At 39.2% G+C, this 24,429-nt stretch overlaps 1 protein-coding gene across 1 annotated transcript in view; it reads right to left on the bottom strand.

The window, feature by feature from the left end:
- Positions 1–23,446, bottom strand: part of LOC104628516 (protein patched homolog 1-like) — a 40,158-nt gene extending 16,712 nt beyond the window's left edge. The window contains 14 exon segments of the mRNA XM_010297136.1: positions 3,798–4,107; positions 4,604–5,003; positions 7,018–7,136; positions 14,123–14,248; positions 15,556–15,654; positions 16,288–16,398; positions 16,400–16,471; positions 16,779–16,910; positions 17,770–17,917; positions 19,259–19,380; positions 20,015–20,213; positions 21,661–21,752; positions 21,865–21,934; positions 23,247–23,446. Of these exon segments, the coding sequence (XP_010295438.1) occupies positions 3,798–4,107; positions 4,604–5,003; positions 7,018–7,136; positions 14,123–14,248; positions 15,556–15,654; positions 16,288–16,398; positions 16,400–16,471; positions 16,779–16,910; positions 17,770–17,917; positions 19,259–19,380; positions 20,015–20,213; positions 21,661–21,752; positions 21,865–21,934; positions 23,247–23,377 (2,131 nt within the window). The 5' untranslated portion in view covers positions 23,378–23,446.
- Positions 23,447–24,429: the final 983 nt, after the last annotated feature.

Here is a 24,429-nt window from a genome sequence, read left to right as displayed (position 1 = left end):
CAGCAGGAGGAGCACACAAATTGCTATGAAAGACAGTATGCAGGGGCAGAGCTTTCAGACTAATGTCCAGCCCCTGTCCGGGGCTCCACAGACATGCAATGACAAATATATCCATTGGCATGTGTCATACCAATTTGTGCTTGCAAGGTATGTCAAAAAAGGGCATGTACATGTAACATCACTGCAGTGGGTGAAAATTCAGCTCTCTCGTATCTCCCCCTCCCCCCTGTTCTTACAAGTTTGGTCATTCCCCAAACCCTGCTCCCTTCTGTATCTCTATTCCTCAGCTGGCTTAACCACTTCATGCTCTGGGTTGTTTTATTACTGACCTTGAAGAAACTGAAAGTCTGCAGAAAGAATACCAAGAAAACACTGTCAGTTGTGCTTAATTTTTAAAGACTTTCAAAACTTCAATAATTAACATTTCCCATAACACTTTGAAATTAACAGCAGAGTTGCTGCTTTCAAAGCAAACAGTACTTCCGTTACAAACTGTTAATACCAATGATTTTAAAAGATGTTTAATCTTTTATAGATGGTGTTAATGAAATGTTTCAGGGCAAAAAGATAAAAGTAACTTGTTGACCTCTTTCTGCAGAAAAGTTATAAAAATTAAAGGAATTTAAAAAATCTTACATAAAAGATTTTTTCATATCAGCAGTCACCTTTGCTTAACACTTCTGAGGAAAGTGAAACCCTCCAAAATTATGTCAGATGCAGGAATGGGGTTGAGGAAGGAACTCCTACTGACTCATGTGAACAGCTGGCACCATGAAACACCAGATAAGATTACCCTTGGCAAAAACAAGCCTAATTACAAGCCACCAGGGAATTCAAGCTACCTCATTTACATTCAGTCACTTACAAAAATAATGTTAACATTTCAAGTTTAAATGAATGATTAGTGTTAACTCTTCTTCTGTTGCATTTTCAGTAATAGAAAATATGCTAACATGATATGACACCAGCAAGCAAAATACAAGGAAACCTCTGAAAAAAGAAGTGCGTTAAGCTGAAGGCACTCCACTGCTAGTAAACAAGGGCAAATGTATGGCTAACACCAAGGACTCCTTCTTGATAAAAATTGCTTTTGTTCACATGCTGTTGCTTCCCTCATTCTGCCGGACAAATGTGTGTGTGTCAGAAGGCCATCCTGAGCCATTAATCTCTAGCACTGAATTCCCAGTCAAGCCAGCAGCAATTAGCCATGAAGTTCAAACTTGTCCCTGCTTTGATTATCCTGCTGCTCCAGAGCATAACAACACACCAGCAGAACTGTTCCCACCTCACAGAGGATCCTCCCTGAATCCAGCCTAAACCTATACCTTGTTTGTAAATTCAATTTTCACCTTCCTTCCTCTTCACTCCCTCAGCATCAGCCCCAGTTGGTAACAATCAGGTATTACTCTATCTATTAGTGTCTGCACCTTGAGATAATTCCCTAACTATGACAAGCGTGGCAGCTTTTGGTGTAACAGTTTAGATCCTCCCTGTTACACCAATGCCCTGTACCATTTTAAAACATAACTTCTTTCTATTGATACATCTCGATATCTTTCTTCTTTACAGCTTTGTGGATGCCGTACCACACTCTGCGAAGACAGCCCTGTGGCTGTACAAAGCAGCTGGTTTGTGTTAATTGTGTCCCTCTTGGGGAAGGTGGGGAGGAGGGTTAAGGACACAGACCTGAATGCTAATTAGCAATCACAATGATTAATTCTAAAGCTGTGGGTGATCAACGGGCCAAACAATGCCCTTTCCATCACAGGGCTGGCACATCCACTTGAACCACCGCAGGTCACTGCTTCCTGAAGTCTCCCTGGCCGTTCCAGCATAACATCTTTGCTCCATGCACCCCGTCAGTACATCCAGGGTACTGGGGATACTCACAGTTCCTCTTGCGGAAGAAAAGTGGAGGATAAGGAAGGAGGGCAGGCAGGCTACTGTGGCCTGGAAGGGGAAATGTAACTATGGGCAGGAAGAAGAGAGTAGGAACGCCCGGAAAAAAAGAGCCGTACTGGAAAAGTCCTATGTGAGCAGGGACATACAGCACAGAGAAGGAGATGTGCAGGCCCTTGGCATGGGGCCAGGGCTGCACTAACAGTCCTAAGCAGAAGGAGGTGATGACAAAGAGGCATCCAAAGTGGAAGAGGTCTGGGAAGGTACCCGTGGGCTGAGCGAGGTGCAATGGGAATGCAAGCGCCCCTGGGAGCAGCACCGGGTGGGCTAGCCTCCGTGTCTCCCTCCGGGAAACCAGCAAGGGAGCAGCTCCAAGGGCACCTCTTCCCCATCTCCTCGCTGGCAGACTGTGCTGAGGTTCGGCACTAATATGGGAAGATCCTCAATGTGATCTCAGATTTCCGTCTCCCTCAGGCAGAGGGAGGGGGAGCAGTGGAAGCGGGGGACACACCAGACACATTTTTGCCTACTGTTTGAAACAACAACAAAAAATACCCACAAAAGAAATAAAACGAACAGCAGAGGTACAAGAAAATTTGGAAAGGCAGAAGAAAGATGCTTTCTTAGAAATCTAGAAAGTATAGTAAGGTTCTAATCCAGCAAAGCATCTAAGCTATGTTGAATTTTCCTCCTGCCAGTAATACCTTCCCTTATACCCCAATATGTGAGAAAAATATTTTAAGTAAAAATTCCAGTAAGTAGGCTGTAATGAATGGATCTGATATATTTAAAAGCCATTAAAAAACCAAGCCTAATAGCTGAAATACTGCTTTGCATGATTTATCAGTGCATTAAATACACAGGAGACTTGATAATTTTGTTTAGATGTGTCACTTACATGCATCTGCTTTCCTAACGTTGCCTAACATATTTTCTGAAGGAATAAAATATCCCAAATAGTAGCAGTTAATTCCATGTTCTCTAAGAATCATTGGCTACACTGGTCATCTGTAAACAGTTAAGGTTAAAATTTACAGTCTCACTAGGTCAGCACTATTTATTTTTCTGTTGGCAAAAGCTTCCTGGAGGTTCTCCCAACGCAAAGACAGAGAGGTAGGACAGAAGTACTCTTGGGAAGAATATGTTTGCTGCTAAATTTGCCGAGATCTAACAGTACCATTTATTTTAAATACAAAACAGTTATTTGTCTCAACATGTGTAATTACAGTATCTTTAAGATCTTTAACAAGCTGACTTCAGTATAATTACCATCATACTACCTGAAAAGCTATGCCTTCTCTTGTCCTCCCCCTGCTCTGTTACAATTCAGCACAGAAAGAGCAGCACCACAGAAAGTGAGGATACTTGACTGGAAATCTAGGATACATAATAAGTTCCCAATCCAATAAAACATGTAAGCCACACTGAATTTTCTTCATGCCAGCAGTCCCAGCTGAAGCCAACAGGATCACTCATGTGCTGAAAGTTAAGCCTGTGCCAAAATACATCGCTGGATGGGGACTTTTCATTTACAGTTCTCAAAACACTCAGCAAACATTTATTTTCCCAAGACAGTGGGCCATATTTGGCCATTAATTTTAAAGCAGAACTCCTCTTAGCTGCTTAGAAATTAATGGCATGAGATGGCCTCTCATGGATATAATCTCTTAAAGCTTCAAAACTGTCTTATTGGGGAGTAAACTTAGCCACAAAGAATTTAAGTGACCTGTTGGAGAAACAGCGAGTCAATACGTGAGTTCGGATCAGCACCTAGGCATTCTCCCTCCTGCTCACAGTCTTTAAACTGTGTGTCTATATTCAAAGAAGGAAGCATTTCTAGCATGAACAAGTGGTTACCAACTGTAGAATTAAGAAAAATTCATACAACTCTCTCTTACCTTGCAGCCAGTCTCGAAAGTAGTGCAACCACATTTTCGGAAGCTGCCTATCCTCTTCCAACAAAACGTATGTCACATTGCTGAAACTTCTGTGAAGTTCATAAAGTAAGTGCTGGACATTTGGATAGTCTGCTTTCTGTGTCACAATATACATGTTGTAGAAAGAAAAGTACTTGAACTGTGCGGCAATAAAGTCATATTCCCGTGTTTCCCGTGGTACAATGTCTGTGAGATCTAGTCCATCTCTCACTCGGGTAGTTCCATAAAGGCTGAGCCCAAGTAAACCCAGAAAAAGAAAAATAACCACAATCTGCAACAGAAAATGGAAATACATTTGGTTTTAGATTTCTAACGAAACTAACAATTCATAATGGCACACTCCCAAGCTGGGTTCAAAATTAACACCCATCAGTCCACTCTAATGCTTTTATTTCTTCTTTTTTTTTTTTTTCCCCCACACATACACACTACAAGTCTGAGCTAATTCATGCTTTACTGAAGGCGCTCTGCATCACAGATGAGAGATTTGTATTATTGTAATAAAGTTTAAAAGTGGCTTTAGTTTCACTATTCACAAGCTTATGTTACTGAAAATCAAAACCCTCCTAACTTATATTTGAAAAGTATGTCTCTACAGCACTTGCAAGATAAAACTTTTAAAATATGAAATTAGCTGTAAAATTAAGAATTGTTATTCTAAAATAATTCTATTTATTGCTTATATTTAATAACACTGCCAGGACAATTTAATTACTGGGCAAGGCAGAAGTCTGTTTTTGAAAACAGGTAAATAGTTCCCTGATTACCTTAGCTTTTGGCTTCAGGAGGAATGGAGCATAATGCTTTTCTGCAAAAGATGAAAGGGTCCACTTCGTACAGGGTGGCTCAAGGCAATGCATACTGGAGTCTGAGAATTGGGAAAGCAAATCCCTCGTCGAGCTTGTGCTTTCTGGGCTCTGGCAGCTAAGATTATCTTGTGTCACTGTCACTGGCTGCACAGATATCTCTGAGCGAGGCTCTGCTGTGGTGTAGTACACCTGCGTATGAGGATCGTATTCTGTGCGCAACTGCACTGTAGACTGCATTGTAATCTGAGTTTCATGTGCAAAACTGTGACTGCTGTACGGGGGTGGAGGACTGTAGCAAGTATTGTCACTTTCCACATATGCTTGAGGCTCAATCTGAATCACTCTAGTGACACACGGACTGTAAGGGAAGAGGAAAACATCTGTTTGCATTTATATAGATCTTTATTTTACAGGCTAGATAGGATAACCTGCTTCCATCTGAGACTGCTCCTACTACTATTAGATGGTTTATATTAATTAAGTCTTAACACTTTGATGTGAATTTTATTCTGTACCTTTAGGGAAACATTTCTCAGACATGGTTCAAAGTGTAGGCCTCTCAGAATATGCGCACATTGCTTGTGCTCAGGAAAGAAGGAACCAGCATCTGTCTGAAGACATTAACATCTACCCACAGCACTCCATTAATTACACATGCTAATCAGGTCAATACCCAGGTAGTTGCACACAGTCTGAATGCACAATATGTGTGTGAGTTCGCATCTACGTGTCCATGCTGAGAGTCAAGCTATTTAGATCAAAATGTAAACACATGACATTCCAAGTTCTTCTGTTTAGAACTATTAAAGTAACTGTTAAATAGTATCTGAGCCTTCTGGATAAGATCTCAGACTTTTGGGAGGCAGGCTGAAACCACTTGACTGAATGTTTTAAAAATTAAGTAAACATATGCAAGGATTAATTCCCACGCAGGATGGGCAACACGAAGAGACAAAATTACAGACGTAATTGAAGCATTCTCTTTAATTTTAGTCTATGCAAGACTCTAACAAATACCTAGTCAATAATAACAATAACAATAATAGTTGTTATTATTATTATTATTATTCCTGTAAATGAGAAATGACAAATTGATGATAGAAAACAGTATCAGAGATTTTTCACTAAGTGGACAAAATCCTACAAAAACAAGAGGAATTCAGAATGCTGCCTACCTAAACAAAGCAAGCACTCATTAACTGCATTTCTTCATATATAAATGGGCCCAAATTTTGATACACATTTGGTGCAACTTTCGATGAGGGAATAAATGGAAGGTCTGATTGCCCTGTATTTCTGAGAATTAGGGCTCCAAAATTCAAGCACATTAGGCCATCCACTGAAACTATGACGGAATCAGAAATAGAAAGTAGAAGTCCTGGCTTGGGATCAACTCCCTGTTCTAACCACTCCCTCAAAAACAAATTTAGGAAAGTGCTTTCTCTCTTTGACATTAAAATTAAAATGTCAAACTATGTCAGCTTCTAGGTGGATGTAAAGCCTAAGAGGACATAAGGTAGACCACATCCTGGTTATGACAGTAAGAGCACATTTGTAGAAATGTAGCTGATCCTTTTCATTGCAGGCAAAAGCAAAAACTAAGGTTGAAAAGATGCTTAATTTCTAAGTAGCGGCGCCACTGATGACAGTAGACACCTCCCACTCTTCGCTCAGAGCTGGCCATGTATCAGGGAAGAGTCTGTGTATACACTCTTTTCTAACTGGCAGTATTACCATTCTAAACTACCATTTCAGCCACCACAGAAACTTTATCGAGCATTATCCTGTAATGGTACTGATTTTGGTCCTGCATTCCTCATAGACCCATGAAAAACTTGGCTAAGGGGAAGTAATTTTATAGTTTATACATTATGTTTATGTATTTCATTTTAAAGGTGTAAAAAGCATAAAAATTAGCACATTGTGATTAACTGTAAGTAACCCTTCTCAGTACCCTGAGTTATGTACAATCTTCCACGAATACCCAATACTAGCACTGGACAACCCTAGCAGTACTCCCCTAACACTCTACAAATACTTGAAGATATTCCTAGAGCATAGCTCTTTTATCTGCTTTGAAAATGTTACTCTCCAACAGCTGAAATGAACATACGTATGAATGAAGGGAAGAGAGAGTGAGCATGTGTGAGTGTGTTTGTGTGTGTCTGTGACACAGACAGATTTTCGCTTTTCCCCTCGGTCAGGTAAAAACCAGAGTAGCAAAGGTATGTCAGTCACTAGCAATGAATCATAACAGCAACATACTGACCCAGTTGCAATGAAGAACTGCCACTCCTGACAAGGAATGGTAGCACTGACTGGTGACCATAAAAAGGATGCACCTCATACATCAATCTATCACACATTCTCACCTTGTAAAACAGCAGAATATATCCAGTCTCCTGTCTTCCCGACGATAAAGGTCCATGCTCAGGATAGCAGGAAAAATCAGCAGAACCATAGCAAAGTTGAATACCACCACAACGGCTGCCTAGAGATCAATCATAGAAGTGATGTCATTACCAAGCTTCATGTAGGGCAGCAGCTTTACAAAGCATAAAACTTCCTTTCAATTCTCATCCGTTCACCCATTTATCACGTCAACCCGTCAGATGCTTTCAAGCTTTTCCCTCAGGAAACTGGAAGATATACTTTTTCATTCCTATTTCATTATGGTAAGCCTATTGGAATTAATTTATTTATTTTAATGATAAACTTCATACATCTGTGCCTGAAGATGTGGTGATGATTTTTCAAGTGGAAAAAGAGCGTCAACAAATCATACTTTTGCATGAGATTCTGTCATGTTTAGAGTCTCACAGTAAAAAAAGACGGAAGCAAAAGCAAACTTGGAACTAGAACTGAAGTTCTCACATTTAAGGGATTTGAAGTAATTTAAGCATCACAATAACGTTAAAGCACATTATTAAATCAGAAATTAAATAAAGGTTTAAGTAAATTTTAATGAATCTGCTCTATTTAGTAAAATATTATGCACTTGATATACTTACTTAAAAGTCTAGCCAAAAAGAGCAACATTTTGGGTTTATCAGGGATTACTTTTAAAGGAGATTCAAAATTAATCCCACACCACATAGTAAATCTACGTATTAATATGCTTGTGTTTAACAGAACTTGATTAATGAGCCAGTCTACCAAAATGAGTCTTAAATTAGAACAAGAATACATCTGAAATTGGAACAAGAATACTTGGTTTAATTTGTAAAGCGAACATTACGTAATGAAAAAAACCAACTTCCCCGCCCACCCCCTTTCAAACCGTACTTCAAACCCTTTCCCACACAAAGATTCCCAGAGAATCTCCATAAACATATGTGGTGCAGCATCCATCATTATTATTAATAGCATTTATTTGTAAAGCAGAATTGTTCAGAGCACTAGTCATCACAAAGGGAAAGCCTGGGCACAGATGGTCTTGAAAGATAGTTATGAGAGTAGGAGAGAGACTGGGAAAAAAATGGTTGAGCCATCAACAGGTGAAAAAAACCCTTGAAATCCTTCAATTTTACCCATTAGATAAGCAGTAGCCATCTCAATAGTAGCCCAGTTTCATGTTAAGGAAATCATATAAAGTATCAAGCACCTCCATCTGTAACTTCTGAAGTAATGATCACTTGGGTTAAAACAGTAATAAAAAATAAAAAAGAACAAAAGTTGGGCTACCAAAATGCCGGAATGCCACTCTAGTCCTCCTGGATGGAGGTCTTTGTGATGTGGGAGAAGTCGCTGACCTGATATAAACAGGCCCTCCTTTTTGCAAAATAAATGAATGGCTGCTTTTGATGTTGAAAAATCAGGCCTCAAAACTGGCAGCTCAAAAGATGTGATATCCAAAATCCATGTTTTAAAATTCTTGACTTACATGTCAAATAAATAATACAAATTGCCTAAATAATGCAATTTTTATTTTTATGTATCTCTATCTGTGAAAATCAAAGTACTGACAGAATGAATGATTTTTAGGGTTTTGAAGCTGTCGAACCTTAACGATTCTCTGTGATTCTGTGAAGTACAATAAAAACACTAGATACTGCTTCTACTTTTGAGAGAATCAATTAGTTATGTAAATATTTTCTAGTAACTTCAATCATAAATAAATTGTATATAAAAGTGTTTTTTTATTGGTGGTTCTCATTTGGTAGTCCCCAGCCTGCCTGAAGTAAGATTTTGGTCCTGCTGGTTGTCTGCAGACATAACTACTAAAACATATTACCTAGTACTTAAAGCCAAATTAGTATTTAGCCATCTTTGAGAGAAAAGATCCAATGACTATTTCATGATTTATAAATATCCACACAGAAAGGTATGTAAGGTCATAGCCAAGACTTTAAAATTAAGTGATTTCCTTTTGATCCTCTCCAGAATTAATTGAATCTGTCAGAAAAACAAATGGCTGCTGTTGCAACCAAGGTGTTTGTTGGACCTAGTTCATACCACTGCTTTCTTTATTGCTGCTAAACCAGAGATGGTTGAATCACCCATATAACATGAATAATTAGTTGTGTCTAACCAAGATCTTCTATCAAGGATCAGCTAAGATTTATTGAGATTTGGGAAAAAACATCTGAGGTTTGCCTCAATAATTCTTACTCCTCCCAGCATGGCTGAAAAACTAACAGAAGTCCTCTGTTCCTGCTCTATAAACTGCAAATACTTCATGCCTTATCAGTTCCCTTTGTAGACCCCAACATCCTTAAATCTCACAGGATGGTAAACCTGAAAACTACTGCTTAAGTGTGTGGTAGATACACCATTGAAGTTTGTTATATTCATACTTGACTTTTTAAAAAGCATGAAAACTAATCCAACAACACACAGTAAATCCGCCCATTAACACGGCACCTCTTTTTTAGAACACCTTGATTTTCCATTGCGCCATGCCAGTGCTGATGTACTAGCCCCACAAGTAAAATATTTGTAAACCCCCTCTGTTCTGATTTCTACTTAAATATTGATTCCTAAAGCATAGCACCACACTTCCTACATACTGCAGTGTCCCTCCCTCACCGCCCCTCCCCCCCCCCGCATTTCAAGGATGTAACAGTTTTCAGTTAAATACAGAAATATTGTTCTGGTATCAATTCTAATTTGCTGTCTGATCAAAAAAACACCCTGTGACTTGACAGGGAGAGGGAAGGAAGAACTGTTGAGGGGTGACTCAATCTCTGACCTGATGCATCAGCCACGACTTCCCCTCCTGATGCCGTTTAGGTGTCTGGTGGCTGGGAATGGGAATGTATGGGAAATGTGATCATGGCAATACCCACAGTCTGTAACAATTACATTGACTGGAAAAGCACCAACAAAAAACTGTGGCAGCAGAGCTTCCAGAGCATAGGCAATCTGCTAGCAGCACCCAAGCTGAGAGCATGCTTAGGATTTTTGGCGACAAGGCATCTTCTCTCGCCCTTCAGAGACAAACGGTCAAATGGGAGAGGAAAGGGCCTCAAGGGTTTTCCTTGAGCAATCAAAAACAACGGTAAGGTTAGTCCCAGAAGGGATAAAATGGGGCCTACTCAAGGGTGTAAAAGGAAGGCATTCACTGAAATGAGATCAGAGAGTAGTAAAAAAATTCCATTAATCAGAAAAAAAATGTTGGTCACTTCCTGAGAAACACACACCGCTTTTTTGCATCTCTTCATAATGCACAGCCTAAAAATATTATTGCTGCTGCAACTGCTAAGGGAGACAAGAAGAATGGCAGTCTGTGCTGGAGGCAGCAAGGGGGACGGAGCCAGGCTGGTAGGCTGGGGCCCCTCGGAAGGTATGTGCTGCTCCGTGCCATTCCTGGCAGCCCACCCAAGGAGAACGGGTGTGCTGCATAGCCAGAGGTGATGAACAGGCGAGGAGGTCTGTCAGGGAAACTTCCACCCTCCTGCTGCCTATCTGCAACTCCTGCCTGACAGCGTACAGACTCGGGGCCTCCCCCCTCCCCCTTTTCCCTTAGGCTTTAATAATTTTGCTTGTTAAATCCTCCTGTCGGGAGCCGGGAGAGGTAAATGACGTGAGTAAAAGGAAGGGGACTAACCACTTCAGCAGAGTAAGATAATTGAATGAGCTTAAAAACTTACGTTCTTTCTCTCCACAAACCCACCACCACCACCTGGTAATGCGCTCTTACATTTAGGAAAAAAAAATTGTCATTCTTGCGGTGAGGAAAAAAGTTACTGCTAAGACTTAATTGGGTAAAGTTCCACCCCTGCTCATTAGTGAATCCACACCACTCCTCTACCGTTAGGGGAGGAAGTTTCTGGTGCAAGCAAGAAGAATTAGATGAATTTTTGTGATGCTGTATATTCTCTTTCCTGGCCAGAATTTACTCCATAAGGGTGTCCAAATAGTCTGTCTGAGGAAAGAATTCAGCCCAGCGGTAGTTACACTCTGCTTTCCCTTCCTTCATTTATACTCAAAACACAGGGATATGTTTAAGACATTCCTACAGCAAACTTCAAAAACTTTCAGTGGATTTCTCTGATAATCTCCTCCTCCGCCACCATGTTAAGAAATGAAACACATCTGAAAACTCAGGACCCACTCCTTCAAAGTCCTGAGCACTCTTACAGGTGATTCTTGTGATTTGGGACATGTTCAGCATCTCAAAGCCCTAAAATTGCTTAAATAAGGGGCTAGAAAGATCAACAATTGGAAAAAAAAAAAAAAACTGTGAAAAAGCTAAAACAGTCCCCATCTGCATATGGAATTAATTTTTAAAAATGTCACTTTCAAAAGGACTGATTCTGATTTTTTTACAACTCAGCAAGAGCTAACCCTAGCAAACTCCTAAGACAGCATTAGAGTTGCAGTGTTTGAGTTCCAAAAAGTAAATGAACAACTCAGAGGTATCAATGAACTGCTTTAGCTGGCAGACAAGAACAGAAGCTGAGAAAGAAGAAACCATTGATGTGCAAAACGTGAGTTACTAACTAAAAGCTGGGCTTGCAGGCTCAGGAAACCATTTATTCTCCCTCAGCAGCTGGGTTATTTTACAGATACCGGGCCTCAAAAGTTATGGAAACTTTGACAATTATCTTGCAATGTCTTAAGAAAAGTGAATGAAGAGCAAAACAAGGTCAAGAGCAATCCTTTTTTTAAGCCCATCTGTTAAAAATCCACTATCTAGAGGAGAAGGCGGCAGCATCTGTGAAAAGTAAATGCAGTATTTCATTGCTTTCTAAGTCTTGCTATGAAGCTATCAAAGACAGCAAGGACTTCTTGTTTAAACAAGCCTGAGTAAGAGGGAGAGGGAGGAAGAAAACTGTACATAAAGAAAACCATATATAAATATAGACCACCCACCAAAATCTGCCATGGTTATCTGATTCTGAATGCTGTGATTAACGTATCACCTGATTTTGATTCTACCTGGTGAAGCTGGGCAAAGCAAGTAATAAATGTTCCTTTCTAACAACAAAGGATGTTATTTTAGTGGTTCGTAACTTATATGCATATCAGTTATATATATCGCTCTAGCATCAATAAATCCTCATTACAGGTCTCCAGCTGCCCTTTTTTTGCACATTTTTCCTTCTCTTGTATACATATAAGGGGTTACTATGTGCAAGAAAAGACAAATTACAGATGTATGTGAGAAAAGATTGAGCAACTCAAAACAATTTCTGGACACCCAAACGTTCCTACACATAGATTCCATATTAATCACTGCCTTGAAAAGGACTTTGATTGTGATGTTTTTATTCTGAATAATATCAACATGTTCATACATGAATATGTTGAAATCTCACTGGAAACTTTTTGTTTGTCATTTTGCTATGCAGACTTTGTTTTCTGAACTTTCAGTGACTCAGTCTACAGCATCGCGGCAAGTTAACAAGTACAGCTGTTGTCTCCACATATGTTCTAAAGGCAACCTGTCATGTTCTGAGGTGAAGAGTGGGAACAGAGAAAGGCTAAGCAAAATTTGATCAGATAAAAGATCTAATTTTGGTGGCTCCCACTCAACAGCTTAGCAGTGTGATTAGGACAAAATGGCCCATCACTGTTGAGTGCTTCTTATGAGATGCATTTAGGGTGAAGTATAAAGAACAGGTACGACAAAGCTTGTCAAAACAAGCCTTCTCCTCCGACTCCTAGTGAAAATCTCCAGTACCCTGTTAGCAGCTTAAGGTACATGTTGAATGTTTGAAATTGGGCCATAGGTTTAGGAGACATCACTAACTTTTTCCAATAAATGCGTTACAGTTCCAAAAATATTTCACACATTGACACGGGTCTTTGCCATAAAATAAAACAATTCACTGTCACATCACCTGTAAGGAGAGACATCTAGGTTTTGGCAAATCAACAGAGCTAAATACTGCTAACCATTCAGCACTAAGGATCTACTTGTAGTTGCCACAGACATCTGCTAAATGATACAGAAAACCAATAAGGCCTTTACCTTCTCTATTATTCACTAGCAAATTACCTATTGAGAAGGAAATGGTAAACAAATTATTAATGCTCATTGGCAATGTAACTGCAATCACAAACAGTTTACCATTTTACAGCTTAATGCAGGCATACTTAAATCTCTGAAAACAGCAATAATTGCCCCATGTACTAAGAAAAATTGCATCTCTTGCTTCCTCTGAGTAGCCAAGGCCTCATGGAGAATTAAAAATGACTGAAGACCAGGCTACAGCAGAAGAAAAATAACTACTGAAAAAGTACAGTTTGCCTACTCTGCACCAAGGTCAGACAGTGCTATAAATTGCTTGTGGCAGGGGAGAAACTCCCAAAGCTTCCTTCAAAGAGCCCTTGCTTTTAGAAGAAAGCTTTCTCCAGCCTGCATATTCCTGAAGGTATATTATCAATTATAATTACAAACAAATACAAGAAGACAAAGAGAGAAAGGGAGAACGAGCGATACCTGGTTCAGCACATAAAGTTCACATTTTCTCTCAAAGCAGTTGGAACTTAAAATTCTTGAAGTTTCCTTCAAGTTTTCTAAAATTATACTGCAAGTAAGGCAGCACAAACTGCTTCGGTAATAATTTATACGGCAAATGCATATTCGCTGCTGTCACTGCACTTTGGTTATAGTTTTTAAGAACAGCAAATTGGACAAATGTGAATGAAAGGATTAAATTCCTACTGAGGAACGTTACAGTACAGTCTACTCCTCTTGACTTAAAAACGCGAATCTTTCTGGAGACTCGTTTCAGCTTAGTTGCCTACATCTTGGCTTGTGCACTCAAACCAGCTGTGACGGGGCAGGGTGTTCTTCCACCCGCTAACAGGCTGCAAGAGATTCTGGGCATGAGAAATGGGAGGAGCAGAATCAAGGGCAGATGGCAGTTGTTACTATTCAGCGCTATGGTAAACAGTGATCACATACTGGTTCAGTGAACCGCAGCAGCACTGAACACAGGCTGTAACACTACCACTAACGTGTCATCACTGGCTTTCCATGATGGGACCATGCATAAGAGCTAACAAAATAGCATATAAACTTACTTGAAGTGAAAATGCTCGTAAAGCAGGAATAGGGATTAAGGCAGCCATAAAGAAAGCAGTAACATTGCTGATAGATGTAAGGGCTACACTTGCTCCTGTTCGCTTCAAACATTCACCTGTTCTGTCCTGCAAAACAAATGACGTATCTTAAAAGTCAAGTGAATAAGGTGATGTCCTGTAAATGAAGGGGTCATCCTACAGATATAACACAGTAACAGTGAAAAATTATTACAATGAAATTCTGAAGTGTACATTTGAGAGTGTGTGAGAATAAACAATGTACTAAGTATACCGTTCTGGAGAAAAGCAGATAACAAAAAGTGTTCATGTTTTTTGAGGGTAGAAGACATTATCAAAGCTGATCCTAGCTTCAGTACGCAAAACTAAATGGGCACTGACATTATATCAAATACATCTGTAATTAAGTTAGATTGGTATTTTCTACCAGGGGAGTCACTTGGTATTCTCATTTTTCAGGCAAAATAAGCATGTATTAACAGCATAGAGGCATAACATAGCTACACATCTTGAAGAAAAAAACAACCCAAAACCCAGGGACCACAGACAAAAGTGTCACAGAAATCAAGATAAACACATGATCTTTTCCCAACCCAACAGCCTACTTTGAAGTATATGGAGGTTATAGTAGAGTGAGGTTGTAGTGCCTGCATGCTAAACTAGCTGGAAAGAGCACAAGGAAGGCATTGCTCATACAAAACAGAACGGGAAAATATACATTGCTTTTAAGTGGTTTGTACTTTGGATATGAAACTTTGGACTGAGGGTAAAAAGGTCAGTAAAAGGAAAGGATCATAAAAGTGATGACACCTTAGATTTCGTAACATTATTATGTTACACTTTGAAATGTCACGGTCAATTACAAACATCAGAAAAGAAAAACAGAGAAAAATACACAAAATAACTTAAATTTAAGGCCATAACAAATAAGTAAAGGTAACTGTTGGTACAAATAAAAAGAAATGTTTGTCTTCTAAGCTGTCCTCTTTCTGCTTCTTTCCACCTTAACATTCTTGTGTTTTTCCATTAAAAGCATTCTATCATGTAATTGTCAGACTCATATTTGAGTTTGTTCCTAAATTTACATCGACTTTTGCTGAAATCTTGGGCAGAATTGGAATTATGTATATTAGCCTTTATATGACAGCTATAAATTAAAATTTCAAGACAAAATAAATCTAAGACACTATTAAAAAAAAAGAAAAAAAGAAGGTGAACATTCCAAAACATTCTAGGATCACACATATTGCCATCATTTCCTATTTTGACAGAAATAGTTTCCAGACCCTAGGAAAAGCTACTGAGAAAAAAAAAAGTTTTTTTTTTAATCACTACTAATTAATTCTTCATACAGTTATCTTTCCCGATATGAAACCTTTTGTTTTATTTTTCCCCAAATCCCCGTTTGTCATTACCTCGAATGGGATTCTCTTATTCTGCCCTGTTTCACTAAATGCATGTGCCAGAAGGAAAACATCATCTACACCAACTCCAAGAGCAAGAAAAGGCAAAACCTTCAGGGAGAAACAAAACAAAACAAAAACAAAGAAGGTTGTTTTTATGATCTGTCATGCAGCTAGCCATTAAATGGCTAATTACAGAAACTTTTACATTACATTGTACACAAATCCAAGGGTAAAATGAAAATCAAAAGGCTGCAATACAGCTATTAACTTTTATTCTGGAATACTGTTGAGGAACTTGCAGTATACCATTTACAGGTACAAAAATCTCACCAAAAGTAATTCAAGTTTTGCGTACACAAAGAGTATCTAATAATAATTCAAGTTATATTCAAAGTATTTTCAGAATTTGAATATCCTGACATATTCAGATGTAAAGTCAAAACGTGCAGCTTCTTATGTGTGACTGGATGCCTGTACTCATATTCGGACACAGAAAAATCAAGTAATGCAGAGTCTAGTAATTATATGAACTACACGATACTTGCCTTTTTCTTTAATATCATTTGGCCACATGTGATCACTTAATTTCTCACAGCCTAAGCTATGAGATAGGAGAAAGGCACAAGTAAAAACCCACAGCCAAAATACTTTTGCAGCCTTTTTTTCCCCTCAAAGATTCAGTTGTGTTCATTACTAACAAAGTACTTGTAATTTAACAGCAGACTTGTGTCTCCTAAATACCTGAGTTGTGGCAGCATTAAAGGAAATTCCAATCAATGAGCACAGGCCCAATCCTGCAGCCACTGAGAGTGCAACCAACAAGGCCAGCCACGGAGAGGGCACCCAACAAGCCGCCTGCTAGCCCCACGGCACCCTGAGACTTGGCACAGTCCCACCGCAGCATTGTTAAACAGGCGTAGGCAAGCTAAAGCAAGGGGTGGGGGGAGAAGGAGTTGGGGGGGGAAAAAGCAAAATATTAGAATGGAACCTTCTCTAACAGCTCTCTCCCCCACCCAAAATACACATCCTTACAAACATTTTTAAACAGAATAGACACATCACAGATGTTGCACAGAGGAACAAGTGACAAGCCTCAGGCAAAAGTTTACTAACTGTAGTTCTTATTTTTTAAATACACCTAAAATGTTCCAGACTACTGACTGGTAACAATACAGCAGATATTTAAGCCCATTTCTACTACCAGAGAAAATTACATAAATTAATTTTATTACCATTAGTAAGTAGCCACTAGCTACTCTGATAACACTGACATCAGAAAATGACTTTAGGATGTCATCCAGGGTAGTCGTGGTAAAGGAGAGCACCTTCTGAGTAGAGTTTTGTGCAACACTTTGATGAACAACCTATGAAAAGAAAAAAGGAGCTTGGTGTGACTGAAGAAAAAATTAATTACCATCTCCTATAGCACACATCAGAAATCAACTACTTTTGCCTTAATGTTCCTGCAAAAGCCCACACCTAAGGCAAGAGATTATGATGATGTTACACAAATGTGTTTGGTAATTATTTCTCACAAGCTACTGATTATCAGACAAGAATTTACATCCTTCAGGAAAGGCTACTGCATTCTCAGCCCATTCCAAACATTTAACTCGAATTCTCTTCCCGTAAACTCCACCCTGGGTTTGCTGCAGTACGAGTTTTGCCTTTAACCCACGGCCAGCAAACTTTTTGGGGTGCTCCTCCTTCTCCCTGCCTGGCTATTTGCAGAGGTCAGAAGCAGCGCAGCAGAGGTCAGAGCTTGGGACACAGAGGCCAGGCACTGTCACATAGCCTCTCCTCCCCAGCTGCTGCTGGGAGGGCAGCCAATGGTTGGCTAATGTTTTCCAGGCACCTTTAGAAAAACCATGCCAACCAAAAGCTTTTAAATTCCATCTAGTTCTTTGGTTCTTTCTCAGCCCCAGCAAAGCAAAAATGTCCCAGACAGCAACAAGCAAAACCTTTATGGCTTCTCATATGTGAATAACCAAGCAGCCTCTTAATTAAAAAAAAAAAAAAAAAAAAAAAAAAAAAATTACCCACACAAAGTAAAAAAAAAAAAAAAAAAAAAAAAAAAAAAAAGTAATCTTAAAAACTGGGAAGCGGTGACTCCGTTCTGGTTTAATCATCTTCCTTGAAGAAATACTGTTAAAAGTCATGACAGAAGGCAGTGAATCTCAGCAGGATTTTATAGTGTGATATATAGGTTACTTTCAATTTTACCTCAACATACATCCTCTGCCAGGCTTCCAAAATTGCTGCTGCCTTATCCTCATTCCAGTTGATATGTGAAACATATTCATACCCCTTGAAGTGCTCATACATTTGCTTAGGGGTCATTAACTGAAACATGGTTTGCAAAGCCTGGGCACTGTGACATGGAGAGAGAGAGAGGAGAAAGAGGCATAAAATGAGCATTTTCAGGAAATTATTTTCATCGCATCGAGTCCCAAATGAGACCCTAACAGGAGCTTGCATGAGTTCTTGATTTTATAGGGCACGCTTGTATTAAGATTGAACAGAATATAATTATTCTACTGTGTATCTGCTGCAGCTCTACTGGTCTATACAGTATTGAGGCTAAATCTGGTTTCACTGAAGTTAATGCGAGTTTTGTCATTATTTTCAATAGGATCAGTTTCAGGAGCAAAAGAACGTAACCTTACAAATCAGTTATAAAGATCATGATTGATACACAGATTACGGTGAGGATGCCACAGGAACACACGAACAGTTATTTCTACAAGATCTTGTAAATGCTGTTGGCAATTTGTCATTTGAAGACCTTGGTCTTTTTCGTTCCTTGGAGAGAAATGCCAGATTGTGAAACGCCAAGAGAGAAACACCAGAAACTCTTGATGCCTGACAAGCTGTGAGGAGTGCACAATGGCAATAACTATCCATCCTGAATTTCCAGAGTATGCAACTGTATCCAACAATTTTAGAAGCTTAAGGGAGTATTTTATTTTTCACAAAAAATATATTCTTTTGCTACTTGTTGGAAGACTTATCAATGTTTAGTGTGAATGCAAAAAAGGTCAAAAATCATATTAAAAGTTCTAGTAAAAGTTCTCTGTGTTAAATATGGAAGAATTATGCTTCATTTAGTTTAGTATGGCCTACATGTTTCAGAACAATTCTATTTCACATCTTTTTTCCTCCACTGAAGTCCAGTGTTCCATGACTTCTTCAAGAAGTCTGAAACAAAGGGGTTTGTTTTATCACTCAAAACTGCATTGAAGATGTAGGGGCGTAAAAAATAGACTTTTTTCTACATTGATTCCGAACAAAAAGTTCCGTGGAGATTTTGGAATTCTGAGAAAAGTCAAATGACTGAGCACATTATCCAAATTACTTTTCCCCTTTTTTCCTTTGACTGTATTTCAAAACATGATCAAAGGTGTTCAGTGCTTGAAACACCGTTCAACGCTTTATACCTATATCCTAAACAACAAAGTTGGCAGGGAAAAAGCTTTCTTTCTGAGTGACATACACTATTATTCTGACGTTAGAAGCAGGAAGCAATGACGCCTCCTTAAATTTAAACTGACTAATCACTCTTTTAAGTTCTGTTCTCTTGAGGCATGTCCTCCTGAACAGGGATTCATGGTACACACACGGGGCAGTAGATTTTGTATGATTCTCTCCCTATGCCCCAAAAAGCAAACTCTAACAGAGAAAATTTTGTAGTTTTTTTTGAACATTTGTTTACCTGACAAGTTTACCAGAACTGTTCTTGACTGTACCACCTATAATCAACTCCTCTTGCCAATGCATGTATTTTCTTGACAGTCCATAGCATCCACCACTCAAAACAAGGGCTACATCAAGAGGCTAGAAAAAGTTACAAAGAAGCAGTAATTAATCAGTTTCATAGCTTTAGACAAACTCATGCCCTAATTCAACACCCAGTGTACTAGAATAACAGATATTAAAGACAATCTACGACGTCTACAAAGAGAAAAATGTTCAACAAATGAAGTTGAATAGATCAGGCCAGATACTTGTTGACCAGATGGCAGTTTCTCCAAAGCCTGATGTAACTGATAAGGGGATATATAAAATTGGGGCCTGTGACTTCAAATTCTTCGCAAAAATCAACAAAACTGGCCCTACTTGAAGGAAGGCTTTGCTGCGTGGTGTGAATGGATAGCGGTAGCTGTACTCCAGCAGTGGCTATGTCTGTCTGAGGCATCAGGTTTGCTGAAATGCCACATCACCACACTGCCACACCCAGCCAGAAACTGACCATTGTACTCTCACTCTTAAGTATGTGGGATTAAGCACTGCATCACAGAATGAGGGAAAGTTCCTGACTGTGGGCTAACAGGAACAGAAAAATTACATCACTCAAGAATACAAACTATATATTGCTTGGAAGAAAGGGGTACCCTCTTCTCTCCTCTCTGACCTCCACCCTGACCCCGGCCTCCCTTGAAAAGATATGCACAAGGACAAGCAAACTTACTTTGGTGGAATTTTTATTGGGAGCTGTGATTGGGCAATCGGGATCAGCAGGATTCAGGCAGGGTCGATCCATATAACCATGACCAACCTCCGCTTTATTCAGCATTTCTTCCCAGCTCTCCACTTGGTAGTTTATTTTCTTTAACTCTTCCAAGAATTCTAAGGGGTCAAAGTTGATCCACTGCAAAGGAGGCTTCCCTCTGCAAGAGAAACCAGGAGAAAATGACACACACAAAAAAGACAAAAGTAGTACTGAAACAAATATACTTTTAAAATACATATTTGCACAAATAATTGAGTTATTTTCTGTTACAAGCCTAAACCTTTTCTCATAAGGTTGTTTCATAAAATGTAAGGTATGTTTTAATTAGATTTGTTTATGTACTTTTCTTGCAGCCCAGTTGTAATTTTAACAAAAATACTGTTCTTAAAAAGTTTTTGTATAAAACAGAATATTCATAGGTTAAAAAAACTTCCATTTACAAGCAAAGCAAAACAAATCAACAAGCACCTAAATAACAAAAAGGCAGCCAACTGCTGCTTCAAAGAATTAGGGGGGGAGGAGAGAGGGAAAGAAGGGAGGGGTCTGAGGAAAGAAAAGCTTTCTCATAGTATCAGATTACTTCTTGCTAGTCTAATAATCATCTTGCAAATGTAATCAATCAATATAGCTGATCTTTGTTTATCTGTAACAATACTGTGCTCCTTCAAATGCCCTGGCAGCTTGACTATCAACCATCAAGCTTTCCTGCTACTATGGCTGTCATCACTATCACTGTCCCTTCTCCCACCCCCCACTTCTGAATTTGTGATGTTGACAGACTAGAAAGGCTTTTGGCTGCCTTATTCTGTGGTTCAAACCACACTGTATCTGCTTAACCAGGCTTAAGTCATTATTCTGAATCTCCCAACCAGAAAACACAAACCCCCTTATTTCCCTATCTAAAACTGTACACTAAAGGTTAGGAGATGGCCATTGCAAATTGCTTTTACAGAGACATGCAAACCAGGACAGAAACAATAACCCAACTCTTGCAATAACTAACTCTTGCATAATTAATAGAAAATGCCTGCACAGATTAACAATTGACTCTTTAAAGGATTCAGGGCATATAATATCACACTTGTAAACTGTGAGAAACCACCCATAAAAGATACTATATGGTTTCTTTAATGATCTCATAAGCAAAGGATTTGTTCTTTATTCCTTAGGAAGACTTGAGATTTAATCCAAGACATTGTCTTAGGAAGAAAATTCCCAGCCAATTGATGTTTTTGTATTTTATGGGAGAAAAAAACCCAAACAAAAAACCACCAGCAACAAGTTTATTTGGGGGGGTGGGGGGACACATGCATAAAACTCTTAAAGCTTGAATTATGAACTTACATTTTATCTTGCATGCTAGCAGAACAGGAAAAAATAACACAGGATTTCATTCGATACCTACAAATCATCTCTTAGAAAGAGGAAAATATTTGTTCAATGAAAAAAAAATCCATGAATATTTTCTGTAAAGATACTACACTTTATCTTTTATTTTTCTGTTAAACCAGAATCTGAATAAATAATGGAATGCAACCGAAAAATCATACACAGTCATACAATTAGAATCAGTCAGACCAGAAAGTTATAAAAACCATGCTTACAACAGATAGGCAGTTCCTGACTGTAGCTTTGCTCCCTCCCAGAAGCAGTCCAAAGGAGTGATAATTAAGCAAGGATAAAGATATTCTATGATCTGTCAAAATCAGAAAGGGGAAAACCACAGTTATACTAGAATATAAACAAAGCAGCACAAGCTGAATGATCAGTATACACAAATCTTACAACAAAATGCCTGCTACACATACCTGGTCCATGTAACCTGCTTCTGTGATGAGTTCTCCTGATTTATAACACAAATGTTCCAATTTCCACTGTCTTTAAGAAATAGAAAGAACAAACATTTTTTTCTTGCACAATTACTGAAAAACTCTTTTTAAAATTTAACAAACATTTAAAATTGCAACTCATATACACATATTTGCCTCAAGCAGCAAATCCTTGAGAAAAGCTAATATTATTCAGCACAGATATACTACACCTCACAAAAAAAGTAAAGGCCTTTCTTTTCGTAGTTACAGACTAGACATTTGTTTTGGTTATTCTCACATTCTCTGTAAAACTCATTAAAAATAAAAGAGCTGCTTTTGGATGTACAGGCTAGTCAACAGACACTAGAGGGACAGAAATCCATCGTTGTATAAATGAGACCACTTGTGACTTAAGATACTACTCAGTGACACAAGCAAGAGAGAAGCCAGCTCCAGCTCACAGGACTAGAATACTCCCAGCTGACCCACACATTTAGGAGAAAAGAAACCATTAGGATTTCTGCCTTCCTTTTTCAGCTATGTTACAACTTCCACTGCCATGACTTCCAACATGTTAGACAAAGCAGGAGCTGGGCAAAAGATAATTGGAGCCTTGGCATTAGTTCACTTAGGCATCTGCTGGATGTGCTGAAAAGATGTGGTGAAAGACATGGGGCTTCACTCCTCGCAGGCAGCACCCCTAGGCACATCATGTAGGTACTAACCCTGCAGAAACCACTTTTCAGGGAGACATCTCACTAGCCCAAGGCTGGTACCTTCCTAAGGTGCACTTTATTATTTTTTTATTGGACAACACACAACTTCCAGTCTTCAGTATGTGCACACAGACACTCTGAAGGCCAACTCCATTACGCCTCTCTTTTTAAATAGCTATTATTCCACCCACTGCCATTTCTCACACGTCTCCAGTTCCCTTTGTATCCCAACTATTGGAAGGATAGTAACCTGTGCCACTGTTCACAGTCATCATGTACCTCATGATGGTGTCAGCGAGTGAATTCAACTCTAATGCGGAAGGACTTGGATGTTAGGACTCCCATCCATAAGGTCCTATGTTTAAGAGCACAGACATCACTCCTTTACCAAGACAAATGCTGGATGCTGCAGCACTGCTCATAGGGATACATTCTCAGAATCTCTTCCAACACCACTTACCCCCTCTTATTTGTTAAAAATCAACTTGCCACTGGCTATCATGAGACAATGTCAAGTATCAGAAACCAGTGACATTCAAATCAAAACACAGTCCTAAAGGAAATGCTCTGAAGGGCTAACCTTTTAAAAATAAATGGAGGGAAGCATGTGCCCACTTTTTAGCTGTTACAAATGATCAAGAAAACTTTTGCTTTCCCCCTTACCTGTTATACATATAGACATGTACTCTGCTGGCCTGAAGCGCAGAGTCAAGGTGCTGTCGGAGTGCTTCTGTTGTTAGTACATTAGCACCATCTTCCTGTGGAGTCTGGATCATGAGCTGGGGGTTAAACATGGCTTCTTCTCCAATCTTCTGCCGTGTGTAATTTAACTCCCGACTCACTCGTCCGCCAACTGATGGATAAATATCAACAGCTTTGTATTAACCAGTAACTGCTTATTCTGGATGCACCTCACGAGCACTCTCCAGTCAGAAAAACACCACCACGTGCATGGGACTATTCTGTCCCAAACCGATAACAATATAACTCTAAAACTAGTGAAAACTTTTTTTTAGTAACATTGCAACAAAAACCATACCCCTCATTAAAATACCATTGCCTCTACTGCACTGAATCATTGATGCGTAAACTGGAGCCTCCAACAGTTTTTTCTACATTATAACCAATAACCCACATGTAAGAAAGAAAACACCTTTTCCTCGCAGACTAGACCAAATACTATGTTACGATTTCTTGCACTTGTATAAACAGTCTGGTCCAATAGCACATTTCAAGATAAATGGCTTTAATTTACACTCTTCTCCTAAATAATTTGGCAAAGGCAGAAGAAGAATGTTTCTCTCCAGTCAAAGAAAGGGAGGAGAGAAAGAGTGAGCATGAGTACTTACTTCTTTCAGCCTTAGATAAAAAAGAAAAAATACAAAGTTCACATAAAGAAATGCAGTTTTGAGTGTAGCAGAAAGGACTGTCTACAGATAATTTACCCCAGTGGTCCAGTACCTGCATAACATGGTGTGATGCAGGAGATCATTCATGCCCAGCATCTGTTTTTAAACCCACATGAGCTCAACAGTGTGCTCCATAGCAAAACATGGCGCGGAGCGGGGGGCGGGTGGAGGAAAGAAAGAAAGGTGGCAGAGGAAGACTGCAAAGTCTATGGGCTCTAGCTCCCTGTTCAATTTGCCTTGCCAGAAAACATTATGCAAGAACGGAAAATTGTCTTCCCTCTGACGAAAAAGCATTCAGCTACAGTTCATATACTTTATACAACCTGCCCTGTAGCCTTCTCTAGCAAACGCATGTGGGACACAGGGTCAATTAACTCAGCCCATTAGCTGAATCAAGACCACATCCAGGTGAGAAGGACAAAGAGTATCACCAATGT

The sequence above is a fragment of the Phaethon lepturus genome, unplaced genomic scaffold (genome assembly GCF_000687285.1).
Source record: "Phaethon lepturus isolate BGI_N335 unplaced genomic scaffold, ASM68728v1 scaffold5331, whole genome shotgun sequence".
NCBI lineage: Eukaryota > Metazoa > Chordata > Aves > Phaethontiformes > Phaethontidae > Phaethon > Phaethon lepturus.
This window is presented reverse-complemented; position numbering and strand designations above follow the sequence as displayed.